The sequence below is a fragment of the Seriola dumerili genome, unplaced genomic scaffold (genome assembly GCF_002260705.1).
Source record: "Seriola dumerili isolate Sdu_G_001 unplaced genomic scaffold, Sdu_1.0 BDQW01000533.1, whole genome shotgun sequence".
NCBI classification, from domain to species: Eukaryota; Metazoa; Chordata; class Actinopteri; order Carangiformes; family Carangidae; genus Seriola; species Seriola dumerili.
Genome location: NW_019174788.1, coordinates 501,936 through 517,722, shown reverse-complemented (window position 1 = coordinate 517,722; position 15,787 = coordinate 501,936). Strand labels below are relative to the sequence as shown.

General features: G+C 37.0%; 3 protein-coding genes across 5 annotated transcripts; 2 read left to right on the top strand and 1 right to left on the bottom strand.

Annotated features, from left to right (window-relative positions):
* Positions 1–17: 17 nt before the first annotated feature.
* On the bottom strand, positions 18–6,933 carry LOC111235713 (cytochrome P450 4B1). Its single transcript, XM_022764224.1, has 12 exons — positions 6,688–6,933; positions 5,432–5,576; positions 5,258–5,302; positions 5,037–5,164; positions 4,709–4,833; positions 4,422–4,576; positions 4,175–4,281; positions 2,219–2,409; positions 1,943–2,076; positions 1,468–1,532; positions 1,008–1,090; positions 18–529 (listed from the first exon to the last, which is right to left on the bottom strand). The coding sequence occupies exons 1-12, from the start codon at positions 6,877–6,879 to the stop codon at positions 352–354; spliced, it is 1,548 nt and encodes a 515-aa protein (XP_022619945.1). The 5' UTR covers positions 6,880–6,933; the 3' UTR covers positions 18–351.
* A 1,914-nt stretch (positions 6,934–8,847) lies between these two features.
* LOC111235808 lies at positions 8,848–10,923 on the top strand. 3 transcript variants are annotated; one of them, XM_022764365.1, is made up of 7 exons: positions 8,848–8,986; positions 9,099–9,401; positions 9,552–9,836; positions 9,928–10,155; positions 10,241–10,357; positions 10,537–10,577; positions 10,704–10,923. In XM_022764365.1, the coding sequence occupies exons 1-7, from the start codon at positions 8,920–8,922 to the stop codon at positions 10,833–10,835; spliced, it is 1,173 nt and encodes a 390-aa protein (XP_022620086.1). In that variant the 5' UTR covers positions 8,848–8,919; the 3' UTR covers positions 10,836–10,923. The 3 variants fall into 3 exon arrangements, with proteins under 3 accessions (XP_022620086.1, XP_022620087.1, XP_022620088.1); XM_022764366.1 differs by lacking the exon at positions 9,928–10,155; XM_022764367.1 differs by lacking the exons at positions 9,928–10,155; positions 10,241–10,357.
* A 1,218-nt stretch (positions 10,924–12,141) lies between these two features.
* Positions 12,142–15,520, top strand: med18 (mediator complex subunit 18). Its single transcript, XM_022764334.1, has 3 exons — positions 12,142–12,540; positions 13,667–13,769; positions 14,793–15,520. Exons 2-3 carry the CDS (start codon positions 13,697–13,699, stop codon positions 15,347–15,349), a joined length of 630 nt encoding a protein of 209 aa, XP_022620055.1. The 5' UTR covers positions 12,142–12,540; positions 13,667–13,696; the 3' UTR covers positions 15,350–15,520.
* The last annotated feature ends 267 nt before the right edge of the window (positions 15,521–15,787 follow it).

Here is a 15,787-nt window from a genome sequence, read left to right as displayed (position 1 = left end):
TACAAATGAAAGGAAAATATTTTTTCAACATTTGATATTTATTACAAACGGATTACAGTAAGTGCAAATGTCAAACCAAAATGAAGGGTCTTTTTCGCTATATTCAAAAATGTCTCACAACAAAGTGTTACAGAAAGAGAAAAAAAGAATATCAACTTATTATTCAGCAAGTTAATTCCCCAAAGGCATATTTAGTCAATACACAAAATACTCCACAGTTCATCATTATCTGTTAAGTTATATATTAGTGTAAAAGCTTAGTTAAAATATTAGAAATTAAAGATAATTTAATGATTCCCTCATTGAAGTGGAATTTCCAGTTTCACCAGTATTCACCAAAGTTATTTCCCTTTACACTTGTGGCTCTACGGGCTTGATTTTAATGTGGATGCCATTGAGTGAGCGGAGCACCAGTCTAGGAATTATCTTGGGTTTCCAAGCGGGGTCCTCAATCAGATGATATCTCTTAAGTGTCAGGGCTATCACCACTTTCATCTCATTCATGGCAAAGTTCTGACCAATGCAGTTTCTGAGGGAGGAAAACATAGAATCATGTAGCTATATGAAGAATATAAGGAATGAAATGCTTTTGAATAATAACATGAGCGGTAAGCAACATGTTGTCATGAGAGTCGACAGCATGAGAGTGTTTAGCATATCTTGTCATACATTGTAAAATAATCTTTGCTAAATTAAATCATATGCAGTGTGTGCAACTGGTGAACTAGAAGCTTGAACTAGCAATAAGCTTGAACAAGTTGGTACTTACTGCAGACTCATTGTAATGTTAAGTTATCCTGGTATACTAAGCTTTCCATTGTCATGAGATCAATGCTTCGTTACACTAATCCCTAATCAAAGACGGCTGGTGCCAGGTTACATATCCATATACTGCAGACCTTTGTCAGATAAATGAGTAAACAGCATGAAGTGAGTAATCTGTAAAGAGAGAACCTCCCTGCCAAGTTCTTACTGACACAGTCACACGGTATCAGGTGTGGACAAACCTTGGCCCAGCTGAGAATGGCACAAATGCATGAGGTGACCTTTTGGAAACATTCTCTGGCAGGAAGCGCAGTGGGTCAAAGACCTTTGATGACAAAAGATGGAAAAACAAAAACCAAAAGTCAGTGTGGAATAAATCACACATTTTCTAGTCTTCATCTGAGTTTATGCTTATTCACACACCTGATATAGTAAGTGAATAAACCATGACAGCACGCAGGAGTCAGCGTATGACAGTTAACCAGCCAGGGCACTTTAATTGAGCACCACTTTGATGATTTTTCCACATCTATTATTTGACACATTTTATGTAGAAGCAGGGTGTGGGCCGGCACAGCAAAGAGGGATCATAATTTTACTTTTACCACTGATTCTCTTAATATTGCACAACATTTAGGGAGTGGGCACAGGTGAGCTTTCACTTCACAAAGATTTGCTCAGAATAAAATCATCTTGACTTACATCAGGGTTTTCCCAAACGGCTGCATTCCTGTGAATCCCAAACACAGTTGTTCCAACATGACAACCTACCAACAAAAAACAGAACAAACTTCAATATATTCAAGTGCGAGCAAGCTGCTTCTACCATTTAACCCCTGGGTCAGTCACTATTGACCTGTGTTTTTGCTATGTAGCCAAACATTGGTCCGACCCACAGAACTTTGAGACAAAGTCTATGACCTTAAATCTAATTACGTGGAAACAAAAAGGGGAAAATGTAGATCAAAGTGTTAATATGTGCTTTATGTTGTGAAAGGCTGACTTTGCAAAACAAAAACTAGGGTCCACTGTGGAAAACAAAACCAATACAAGTTAATAGTTTAGCTTTTACTAGCAGGGTAAAAGTTATTATGTATGTAACAGTTTGCTATCTTATCTATATTAACTTTCCAAAAACATTAACTAAGACATTGTCACTTTCTCATGCACCACAGACCTTCAGGCACAGTCCTTCCATCAAAAAAGGTCATGGGTTTGGTGAGTTTTCTGGACATTCCTGGTACGGGAGGGTAAAGACGGAGGGATTCTTTTATGCACATTGTAGTGTATGGAATTTTATTAAGATCCTCCCTAAAAAAAAAAAAAAAAATAAGACATACACACAGTGTTAGATCAATACACAATAAAGCAACAGCCTAAAGCTCATTGAAACCAGCACAGAGTGACACTGACTTGCACTACATGTGCCAGTTTTTTCGAGGCACAAGCCTACCACTCCATGGTGTCCTTGCCATGTAGGGCCTCAATGATCTCATCCCTGCAAATCTTCTGGTGTTCTGGGTGGCAGGAAAGACAGTAGAGGATGAAAGAGATGCCGCTGGCTGTGGTGTCATGGCCCTCGAACATGAAGGTGTCCACTTCTGCTCGTAGATCTTCATCTGACAAACCCTGCTGTTTCTCATCCTGAAGGTGAGATAAAAGGCAAAAATATAAAAAATAAACACTAGCCATTCAAGTACCTACTACCTACTTAATTTGTCAAGCACTTTTTAAAACAAGTACTGTATGTTACAATTAAACCATAAGGAAAACACATAAAACAGACAACAAAGGTTATCGCAGTCAGGTTGATCTTGGGTACTGGAAGTCATGTAGATAGAACATGACTATATACCCCTTCACTAGGTCAAAGATGGAATTAGTAGTGACAAAGGATGTGTGCTAGGAGATTAATAGGTACAACAGGAAATAAGGGCAGCTGACAGGCCAAAACCACAGTGCGTGTTTAAACAGAAGATATTCATTAACGTAATGCTATGTATTTTGATACAGTAGTTTGTTGTGTATTACCCTAGCATCACAGAGTGGATAAGTGGTGTGATAAGAGTTCATGACCCTTGAAGCTATGAACTTTTATTTGAGAGAGGAACCTTTCACTTTTGTCTGCCTCCACAGCGACTGATATTTAAGAAGAGAAACACAAACTGGTGGAGCATTACATAAATTAGAGCTCTGTTCTTTTGAAATCTGTTTTGAAATGAACAGAAACACTACATTTAAAAAAAGCATACACTTCTTTTCTTCTTTGCAAAAATTTGATTTTTTATGTATGCCCTGCTATGTTGACTGTATTCAATTGTCATTTGATGAAGCTATCTTATCTTTGTGTCTGTAAGAAAGTATTACCATGCATAAGCTTGTATGCCAGCAACAAAAGTTGAGGTGAGTAATGTCCTGGCGGCTCAGGGATATTTACATCAAGCAGATCCTTCGGAAGGCCAGCACTGTCCTAGATTGTCTTGTTAGCACCTGCATAAAGAATTTGCCTTCAGGCCACTGCTTAAGAGTGCCTTATAAGAGGACTGTTGCCTTTGTATCAGTGGTTGCTATGCTGAACATGAGGCTTCTGCACATTAAAAGCAGCCTTCTCCGTTTCCTTTTACACTATGGTTTTGCCACTTATACATAATATGTGTATGTTATGCTAAACCACCTCTAATATGGTCTCAGGTTTTATACATGACTTACTGTTTTCAAATGTTTTTGTCCTTTTTTATTTTCATATATTTATGTGTGGTTATAACCACTGTTTTAATTGTTGGTGTGGTGTTTTAAACCCTGGCTGCACATCAAACCTCCCTCTATTACTATTAGTTTAAAGTTATTCTAAATAATCATTTTCAATTAATTCCTCTAACTTGTAACTTCATGTTTTCACAGTTGGTGTACAGTACAAGTACACTTTATTCAGTTTGTTTCCAATGTCCAATGTTGGGGAGTAACTACTTACAAAATATATGTAATTGTAATCTGTAAAAAAAAAAATTTAATTAAAATTCAGTTACTAATCAAAATGTTGATATATCTGTGGACAATGTGATTTCTGGTAGGTGATAGGTATAAGATCTAATAACACTCACTAACTTAATTCAGTATTGTGTTTTCATTAAATATTAACTTGGAGATGGTCATTAGGTTCTGAAATGTCTACAGGGTACCAACAGATTAAATTAATGGTACTGAAAAGTAATCAAAAAGTAATAAAATGTAAGTTACATTACTTTGATGAAGTAATAAAAACATTTTGTAACAGGGTAATGAGTAATCTGTGACCTATTACATTTCAAAAGTGACCTCCCACTCCTCCAACACTGTCAATGTCAATACACTGAGAAAAAAAGTTCAATTTTGAAAAGTCAGAGGTTGGAGCCAATATTACATAACATACTCTTGCAAAAAGAAGAATGTCCAGAAAGTCCAAGTTTCTCTTGGCCGGTATGTTGTCCAGCTCCTTCTCTTGCTTTAGTGCTTCTTTCCTCTTTCTTATAACCTCCTCTTCAAAAGATGAGATAACGGATGAGTATTTGCAGACTCTAGAAATAGGCATACTATACTAAAAACATTTACAGATCTACATCTACTACACTACAACATTTTCAGATTGTCATTAATCAATTTTTGTGTGCAGAGCTTACCTGTATGACTGTGAGCCACCCTGCACACTTTCCTGTATCTAAAGCCATGTGGGCTGAGGTAGAAAATGAGGTCGTTGTGGTATGGAAATGTCCTGAACCGCAGGTTAATCAGATCACTGAGTTCATACACTGCTTTGATGTATGTATTTGTTCCACTGAAATGAAATGCAGGCCAACATCAAAAGCTACATTTCCTCCACTCATGATTAATGCGGTTAAAGCAATAAACAACTGTGAACTCGGAAATGAAACTCCGAATGGTGCTAGGAAAGTTTTTATGGACTCACCTCTCAGTCTGACAGTTGCTGCTGTAGCTGAATGCACACTTCAAGATGCTGTCCAGTGTCATGAGACTCACGTGTTCAAACAATTCAAAGGACTCATTGGTGGTTGCATAACTTTCCCATTTGTCCTGGCAACAGTGAGAGAACAGATGTGACATCTCTGCAGGATATGGAAAAACTCCAACACAGTTATTATCCGCACAAGCTGTAACAGAAAATATGTCATCTAGACAGCCATGCCTTGTTATGTTTTAATTGTTACTTCACCACGTTGATTCTCCTTTAACTATTAAGAATTGTGATTTACACAAATAAACTGTAATGTACATACCAACATAGTTTTAGCGGAATCTGACATCAATTTTACGTATGCTTTCAAAACATCATAGTGGAAACCTGGTGTCAGGAGCCGTCTGTGACGAAACCACTTCTGACCTTTAGATACCAATAAACCATCCCCTTAAGACAAAATGACACAGTATGTGTGTGAGTGAACAGCCAAATCTGTAATAAGACACGATATGCTGCAGGAGAAAGGCAAAGCAGTCTCACCAATCCAAGACTCAATAAACCTATATGCCAAATCATCTTTTGGTTCTGTGAGGAAAAAAACACATAAAAATCTTTGTTACATTGACCTTTGGTTGTGAAAGATAATATAAACCACATTTGACTACACAGTTATCATCAGTTCAGTCAAGATAAATATAACAACAGCTCACACACCTGTTGATGTCAGTATGGTTTTTACATAATCTGGATGGTGAATGTTGAGGAAACAAACAAAGGGACCAAACCACAGTGGGAAAGCATATGGGTACTCTTGACCCCAGTTCACTATCTTCTCAAAGTCTTTCCCATCTTGTTTAAACTGAAAGAAAAATGAAAACACAGATGCTTGGTGAAATTTTTCAGTCATGTAACCAGCATAGTTTGTGAATGATTCACTGAAGAGGACAATCTGATTATTTACTTAAACCATGATGTTTACCAACTGTGTGTTTCTAATGTTCAGTCATGTAGCCTGCACGGTTTGCAAGTCCTTTAATCTTTTTATTTGATTAAAACCAGTAGTTCTCTAACTTTTTCACATCAATGACCCCTGAACTGACAAAAATTAGACCACAGACCCCCATTTGCTAACTTTTTAATCACAGAATCCCCATCTGTTAAGATTTTAGCTTTTACTTATTTTATTACAGAAAGTATTTGAAATCCATGACCAATATAGTCATATATCCTGTCATTGTGTTACTTATGGATGGAATTATTGTGAAAATAAGTTATTCCCCTTTTTACTGTGGGCCCCAAGGTACCCATCAAGGACCCCCACTTTGAGAACCACTGGTTTAAACCATGACATTTACCAGTTGTGTCTCTAATATGTAGTGACAGCAAAAATATTTAGAGGTAAAAGTAGTAATGCCACATTGTATATATTCTTTAATTCACTGAAGTGAATAATTGTTATTACCAAAATGTATCTAAGTATCAAAAGTAAAAGAATTTATTATACAGAACAAAGGATCTCCTAAACCTCTCTGTTCTGCAGTGAGATGAGATACATACATAATACATACATAATCAAGACTGATTACAATTTGTAAACCCCTTAATAAATATGCCTTATTAGAAAGTGGTATTCTTATATAAATTTGATGTAAATGTGTCAGATTTAGCCAAAAGGCTAATAATATGTAAACTATGTATCTACAAAGTATTTACAGCTGTCAGATAAATATAATGGAGTATTATAAATAACATAAATATAATACTATACATTAACAGTGGAGTAGAAGTATGAGTGGAAATATCTTAAATAATACTTAATAAAACTGTTTGCAACAAAAGAGCTGGTTACACTCCACCATTGCTACTGTGCTCATAAATGTCATGCAAACAACTGGCATCGTGCAGGATGCGAAACAGTTACACAAAGCTGAAGTTGTTGCTACGCTGCTGAAAGCTCGTGACTGAGTTACCTGCAAAACATGTCCAAAGAGCCAGTGTCCCGGTGGTCCTGGAAAAGCTTCAATGCTTCGAAACGTAGCCTTTCTTTTGGCGATCAAGACAGTTAATTTATACACAACGGCGAAAACACAAAGGAGAGCGAACAAGTGATGCATGCGAGGCCAGCCCAACTGAAATATTACGAAAGCTTCAGTTAACTCCATCCCGACGATGCCCGTGTGCCTCGGTGCAGGAGGAAGCCTCTGTACGAAACAAAATGTGACGTGCTTGGAAATACGACACTGCAAGTCGCTTCCGATTCGTAGCTTCCGATTCGGAAAGTTAAGGGAAAGTTAAGGAAAAGTTAAATGAAAGTTAAGGGAAACTTAACTCCGTGTTTTGCACCTCTTACTGTCGTGAAAACGTATTAGACATTTTACGTAAAGCCTCTTATCGCTGTCTGAAACACACTTTCAAATTTGGGAAACTTTGTTTTATTGGAAGAAATGCAAAAAAGGTAAACTACACTGATTTTCATACCTAGTCCGCATTGGACCACGTACAGATTAAAAACCACTATAGCCTACTTAGGGTGGTCAAATGTGGACTAAAGTATCCCAGAGAGACCAGATAATCTTTACACACAATTTCAGATTTGTGAAACCAGAAAAACAGCAACACTTTACTGCTTTTTTCTAAAGAAGTCTATACAAAAGTATAAAAAAAAGTAGAATAGTTATTTTCAATTTTTAAAATACAATCAAAACCTCTTCACACACTGGCCAGTTGGTTAATTTACTTTTCAAATAATTCTTTCAAACAAAAATAACTGCTGTTCACCCAAATTTTCTCTTACTGGCTATGGTCAACACTACTTCTTTACCGTAGCCTATATTAGAGGTACTATAATTTACCCATTAGTGTTCTTGTTCTTCATTGACATTTTTATGAAAAGCTTTCAATACTTATCAACACTTGATTGAGAAATAAATTAATATATCTAGTTTATCTGTTCACTAAAATCTGTCATCATTTCAGACGCTGCTCTTCCTCTCCTGCCAGTTGTCTTACCTTTGCCTGTCACTTGACCTCGCACCTGCCTGCAGACATGAATTCCTGACCCCATCCAGAGTTCACACTGGAGACCTGCACACTAGCTTCACCATTTGCCACATTGTGTATAATGTCTCTTTGCAGCCTGTTTGTTTTGCAAATGACAATACAAAATCAACAACTCTCTAAAACAACTGATCACTAAAAACTTAGACTGCATTAGTTTTAGCTCGATGTGGGCTACCTAATAAACTGAATATATTGAAAAAAAATTGGATAAAAGTTTACAGGAAGAGACAAGTACAAAGCTCAAATTAAAGGCTATCATGTTAAGAGTTGTCCAGATTAAAGAATGTGCAAAAAATCAAAATCAGAACATTAAAATGTTAAAGGGCTCAGCATTGGTAAGCTTGTGCTTATGTGACTCACACCCACACCTGACTCATGACAGTTGTTCATGTCATGTAAGTGTTTCCATTGTTTCACTTTCCAAACATGCCGTTTTCTGTGAACCTAAATAATCCTTAGACTTTCTAAATATTTATATAAACCTACATTTTGCATTTACATTTACATTTACTGATTTGGCAAAAGCTTTTAGCCGGAGTGACTTACAAGCGAGGGACAATGCAGTAGACGGTCCGTACTAAGCACTATTGCAAGATGATCAGAAGTGCACTGAAAGTGCATAGGAAGTGCTAGTTAGGCATGTTATGGTGTTACAAGTGTTAGAAGAAGTGTTCAGATTACATACTTACAGTACATATTATGAAGTACAGTAATATGGTCATGGCAAGAAACTCCAGTTAAGATAAATCATGGCAGTTGTAATTCACAAATCTCAGATGAATAAACAATATGAATTAGAATGCATAAACAGCATAGTCAGCAGTGAGTGCTTTAAAAGAGAAATTATACTTGTTACTGGTGCACATACTCAATCTTAACACCTATGCTAATGTGAAAAGGAGCATAAATGCCACACGTTCAGAAAAACAGTGTGGGTGAGAGCCACGGTAAATTTCCTCTGCATTGTCTGTTGGACCACTTCCGATGTGTCAACATGAATTTAGTCTTTACACTCAATCTAAAACCTTCTGATGCGACACAGTCACTGTTCTATGTTTAAAAGAGAAGACATAGTATAACCACAGAGGGCGAGGTTTTGTTTGTTCACTATTTTTTTCTGAAGAAATGAGAGTGTCTCAACCATGATGCAAAAAGTCTTAATTTTTCTACTGATCATTTGGAACTCATCCACCTTTTCCTCAGAAAACAGTGAGTAACTGAATAAATCATTAATATGATCATACTGTTGTCTGACAATACATTATTTGTATTTTTAATTTTTTAAAGCTTCTAGAGTTGTAACTGAAAACTGATATTTCAGCAGGCAGATACAACCTTCAATTCCTGCTGGGATGTCAAGCTGTGATACCTTGTCAACAAAAGAGTGAATCAAACTCTTTCAGATGGTTTTACAAGAAGAATGAACATAGTCATGAAATCAGGATATTTTCTCAAGATAAGACAGGGCTAGCATTGCATCATGCATCTCGTCCCAGAGGGAGTATTACTAACAATGCTGCCTTTATGATCAATCATTTTGGAGAGGAAGATCAAGGCCTGTACTGGTGTGAAAACTGTTATCAAGGCAAATGTGAAAAGTCCGCAGTCATCAGAGTCAAGAAAGGTTTGATTTAATATAATTGTCAGAATTTCTTCTCCTAAGCCAGAATTTATCTGAGATACCAACCTACTGTGTTTATTCTGTCATGTACATTTCTTAAATCATTTGCCAAAGCTGATCGTCATCCTCAAAGCCCTTTACCTTTTTTTTCAGCAATTCTGGATGAAATTCATGAGACATTTTATGTGACTGCAGGGAACAGTTTTACACATGCATGTCCGGGTGAATTTACTGACTTAAAATGGACTTTTGAAGCAAGTGACGCGACGGCTCCCAGGATCTCGGCAGTGAGATCGAAAATTGACTTTGTGACTTCCAACAAGTCTATACACATTGTAAATGTTGAAAAAGCAAATGCAGGGAAATATACCTGCTGGATTAGTGGATGTGATGGACACAGACAGAAGTTACTGACCATCAACTTGTGTGTAGTTACAGGTATGAAAATAGCACACACATACATTGTCTTATGTCAATATTAACTGGTTTGACTTGTATTTTTATTTTTATTTTCTTTGCCAAATTGCAGTGCACCAAATTGAGAATTCATCTGTTTCTTGTGCTTTGATATGTGATTTGGAATTCAGTCACAACAAGTCTAACAACATATCAAATAAGGAGACAGGCACAAGGATGATATCAGTGCGAGTAGAGCTGTATGGGTCTTTAAATTGCAGTGCAAAGCGGATCTTTGATCTACAAATAACTAGAAGTAACAGCACTCACACACCATCAAATGCTTTAAACAAAACAACAGGTGGGTGTTTTACTGTCTCTCTCTCTGTAAGGAGTTTGTGATCTGAGTGAAAGGAATATCAGCTCTTTTATTTTTGGTCTTTCAGATATACATACAAAGCTTGAATATCTGACGCCAGTTATTTATGGAACATCAGCAGCCCTTGTGTGTCTTATTTTAATGGCACTTTTAATTTTCTACTTAAGATCAAGATCACGAGCAGGTAGGCTACACTGCTTTTTTATCTTATTGAGACTTCCTGTTTATTGCTTGTTCAGTGGTCTGCTGCCTTCAAACACTTATTGCACAACGGCAAAAGGTTGAAGTAGATGTTTCAGGGGCCTGGGCTTGGCAAGTTTACATGACCCAGTTGGCTCTGTTTCTCTTTCTGTGTCTCTTAAGATATTTCTGATCGTGCATCTGGCTGTGGCATTGAGGGCAGGGTAAGTGTTATATGATGATGATGGTAATGATGATGATGGCATAACCTAATACTATTTACCATGCAGCAAAGAACCAGCGTGTATGTTTTTTCTTGAGATAATGAAATTTCTTACTTCTTACTGCAGGGAGAGGAGACTTCTGTGGTTTATTCATCATTTGTCATCAGGAGACCTGCTAAGACAACAAACTATCATGTGACTTCCAGTGATTGTGTGTATAGTGAAATACATGTAAAAAGAAAGGAGGTCCCAAATTAAGAAGGCCCATAAACGCCTCTGTTATGACCACCCTTATTGTCATATGATTTAAAAAATACTTGTAGGGGGCTACTTATGGGGAAAAGTGTGGGTGACTGCTGAATTCTCTCCTCAATAAAAATGCTTTTATTAGTTCTTTTCCTTTTTTTTCTTTATCTCATCAATCACAGCAACATCCATTCTGAAAAATCAAGAGGATATTGCTATTCCATAATTCCTAGCTCCAACATCACTAACAATTTAGGAATTTGAAAATATCTATGTTTGTCTAGACAATTTTAATAAAAAAAACTGATACTAATTATTGATAATGATGTTTTATGTAAAATTATTACTTGTGAGTAGTCTTTAGATATAGTAAAGGAAAGCAGACTACTAATACATTTATACATGTAAGTATATTTTTGGGTAACTTGTACTTTAAATAAGTATTTCCATTGATAGTCATAGGAATATTGTACCTTTTTCCCACTATGTTTATTTGACAGCAATGGTTAAAGGGCACATCCAGCATAGGTTAAACTGGTCAGCTGTAGGCCCATGTGAAGAACTAAGAATTAGCTTTACCTCAACTAGCTACAACATTAAAATGTTTACATACAATTGTGTAAAGTAAAACTTTATTTGAGTATTACCACTGTATGTTACTTTAGACTTCTGCTTTACCACATTTTGTAGGGAAATGCTGTACTTTTTACTCCACTCCAGTTTAAGACTTTAGTGACAAAACCTGTGATCAATTTGTGAAATATGATTGTTGTAACAGATGAAAACCATGTAAGACTATAGAGTTGCCAAGTAAAAATCAACTCCACCTCGGCCATCAACAATTATTGCAGCCTGCATGTTAATCAGAATCAGTTATGATATAAAATATTCATATGCATAATAATTGAACAGCACGAAAAGTACTTTTTATACTCTAAACAAATTTGCTTATAATAGTTACTTGTGCACTTTTAAGCTAAATTTACTGAAGTAAATGATCTAAGTAGTACTTCCACAACATAGTTATACTTATAGACGTTAATGGATCATATATGATAATTTAATAATCTAATATAGGCAGATATAGTAATATAACACTGTAAGGAGTACTTACGCATAATTAAGGGTAATGAGAACATTTACTTTATTATACATTTTTGTGATAGCAGGCTATCTCTATATTTTTGGCTAACTACTTAAGGGAAGCTTTGAATGCAGTACTTTTACTTTAAATGGGGCGTTTCAAAAATAGCGTTTCTTCACTTCTTCCATTACTGACTACATAGCAAAATAACAGTACTCCTGTAGGTGGCTGTAATGCGCCTTAAAGTTGGATGCCAAGCTTAGCGAAACAAACCCGAGTAAGAGAAGACAGGCTTTTCATTCACCATTGCTGACTGTTTACAATTTCTCTGATAGTTATCAGAGGCGTTTGGCTATTTTTATTTTAATTGGGCTTTTGCTTTTACGGGTAGATATTTGTCATTTTTTTTCAAGTAATTTAATGTTGAAATGCTCGGTAACCTCAGTTACAGTGTGGCTATCTGATGATATCTAACTTAGGTAGCTGCTAGCTAGCTACCCGCGTGTTCATTGAACGAACCGGTGAGGCCTACCAGATCCTGGGTCTTTACTGTGGAGGCTATACCGAGGACGAACACACCAACACTTACTCGGTTGCGTCGGCTGTGTTTTGTTCTTCGGGGTTTATTCTCAGGTAATGGAGCAAACGACTTCGGCTAGTGAGTGCAGTAGCTGCATGAATTACCTTAACACGAGCCCGCTACATGTAGCTAACTCTGGTTGCTAGGTAACGTGACAAAAGTTGATAACTCCAGTTGTTATTGAAATTTAAGCAGTTCAGGCCCAGCGAATATCTTTAAATGGTCAAAAGGTAAACTGGCCGAAATAATTTTAAAAAGTTAAGGTGGGTTTTCTATGTTTATTTTATGTTTCTGCTGCAGCAGGCGAGGTAAATTAACTCTTGAAAGGTGATGCAAATACCCTACAGGTGTCCCAAATTCTGTTGAAAGCCCCATATCTGTATCAATATAATGTTACAGTGTTACTACCCTGTGAAGCATTATTTTGAAAATATTGCACTATAGGAAGTAGAACTGTACACGCAGTAGGCAGTTTATTAGGTACACTTTAGTTTAAACTAATGCAGTCTCCCACAGTTGTGCAATGAATCCCACCTTTACAAATTACAATGTTCAGTTTGTGTTGAAATAGTTTTAGAATTGCTAAGGTTGTCAACATTATGGACATTTTGGAGGCTGCAATCTGTGGTGCTGTTTAATTGTATTGCGTTATATCAACAGGTGATTCTATTATTTTAGGGTTAGGGTCAGTGAACAGTACCATTTACGTTTGAATCAACACCCTTCTCAAATAATTTTAATAAAAAAATAAATTAACATTACAACCTTCATGAAGATAGGATTTATTGCATTGTGTTTCTTGCTATCATATGAGAAAGAGGCAGTTAATCAAGGAAAACAGACTAGTTGGTCAGGGTTCATTTTACAGCAAGATAATGATCCGAAACATACCTACAGATTATGTCAGAACAACCTCAGAAGAAAAGAATAAGACGGTAGGTTTCAAATTACTGAAGAGCAGCACAGTCTCCAAATTTAAACTCCATCAAGCTGGTTTGGGATGAACAGGGTTGAAGCGTTTTTTTTTTAATTCACAGTGTATATGCACTATTTAATTTCATAGTACATGTAGACATTAAACCATAAATTTCAACAGCAACTGGAAAATGAAGCTTTTCTAAAACAGTCAAATGCAGCCTATACTTTACTGATGTAGCAAATTATATTTTCCTCCTTCAGATTCAAAAACAACAGAGTACCTGAGAAAAGATGGAAGCTCCTCCTGTCACTGTGATGCCAGTCACTGGGGGCACAATCAATATGATGGAGTACCTGCTGCAAGGTAAGATAAGTCAGAAACATCCGCAGCTGAGGACAGAAGATGAAACATCTCAATAACAAACTGGTGTTAAACTGGTGTTATACATGGCCTCTAGGACTCAATGACACAAAGAAAATATGTGATAAGTGGCAAGGTTTACAATACTACTGTGGTGTTATGAGATGTGATAACTTAAGATGTCAACAACTTCAACATGTATATATGTTTGCAGTGCTGTAGATATAGAGCCTAAATCACAATTTCTTATTTCTAATAACCACATGGTATTCTGTATCACTATAATGCTTAAAACAGGCAAACTGGCAAAATATGGTGTTCCCACTCCCAATGAGAACATCTGTGTGGCATTGGTGACAAATTAAAAGAAAGACTTGTGTAAATTTCCTTAATGAGATATTGGAACACCATGAGCTGCCAGAATAGCTTCAGTGCTTTTTTGGATAGATTCTCTGGAACCTCAGGGATGGAGGGATTAAGACCATTCTTCTAAAAGATATTGCCCCATTTGGAGTTTTGATGATGATAGAGCACTGTCTAAAAACACTGATACAAATTGTTCAAAATAGTCTACCCTCATTGATACATCATGTGAACAAAATATTAGAAACTCAGTAAAAATGCAGTACAAATCTACATTGCCACAAACTAAAGTCTGAACATGAAGGTGAAACAACACCTCTTTAAGACAGTTTCTAACCTTCATGAAGGTAGAATTTATTGCAGGGCTGTTGTATTAGAATTTTATATATGACTACAAAATTACCAGAATGGCAATGGTGACAGCTGATCTTTAACCTGAAATGGTCAGGCAGACGAACATCTGCTGTGTTATTCTGCAAACGTCTATTTCCTTTCTGTGTCAGCTCAAGGATTTTCAGCAGTTGTCATGTGGCAGTTTTTGCAGTATTTATTGAGGGGATGTGAATTACAATGAGTTATGAACACAACATATTGTGCAGTCTAAGTCGTCACACCACATCATTTATATTTATGCGACTGTTTCTCTACCCTTTAACAATTCAGGCAGTGTGTTAGACCAGGCCCTGGAAAGCCTGTTACATCGCCTGCGAGGTCTATGTGACAACATGGAACCTGAAACCTTTACAGACCATGAGCTGGTTTATCTTCTGAAAGGCCAACAAGGCAACCCTTTCATTCTGCGTGCCCGGCGCTCCCTCTCCCACCCCACAGCTCCCTGGCACCTACGCTACCTGGGCCAACCTGAAGTGGGAGACAAGAGCCGCCATGCCCTGGTACGCAACTGTGTTGATGTGGCTGCCTCTCACAGCCTGCCAGAGTTCCTAAATGAGATGGGCTTCCGCATGGACCATGAGTTTGTGGCGAATGGACACATATTCAGAAAAGGCGCAATGAAAATTGTGGTGAGCAAGCTGTCACGCATCCTAGTACCAGGGAACACAGAGAACACAGAACGTCTGTCGCTTTCATACTTGGTGGAGCTGAGTGTGTTGGCTCCTGCTGGCCAGGACACTGTTTCAGAGGACATGCGCAGCTTTGCTGAGCAACTCAAACCCCTGGTCCACCTGGAAAAGATCGATCCGAGCAAACAGAGACATTAAATGACATACGTAAGGAGTCAGACTCCTTTGACTACTATGGACAAATTCTCTCGTTTGTTTTTTTTTTTACATCAATGTTATTTTGTTACTAAATACAGTGAAACTTTGGCTGAACATTTACACTTCTGGTCAATTTATTTTGCCATCACTATCACTTCTGTTTTCCATCTGTTTCCACCAAAGCATGGTCAGAGAAATTTTGACATGGTGATCTTATCACACGCCAGAAAGATACACCATACAATAATTCAACTTAAACACAGTTTATAAAGATGTTTATATTTGTAGTGTATGTAGCATATGTGTTCCTGGACTAGTGGAGTGCTGCTTGTCCACAGAAGCAACAATAGCAATGTGTTAAATAGAAGAAGGCAGAAGAAATGTAAGAAGCGCGCAGTGCTTGTAGTGAGTTTAAAACAAAAAAATACTGACCTCTAT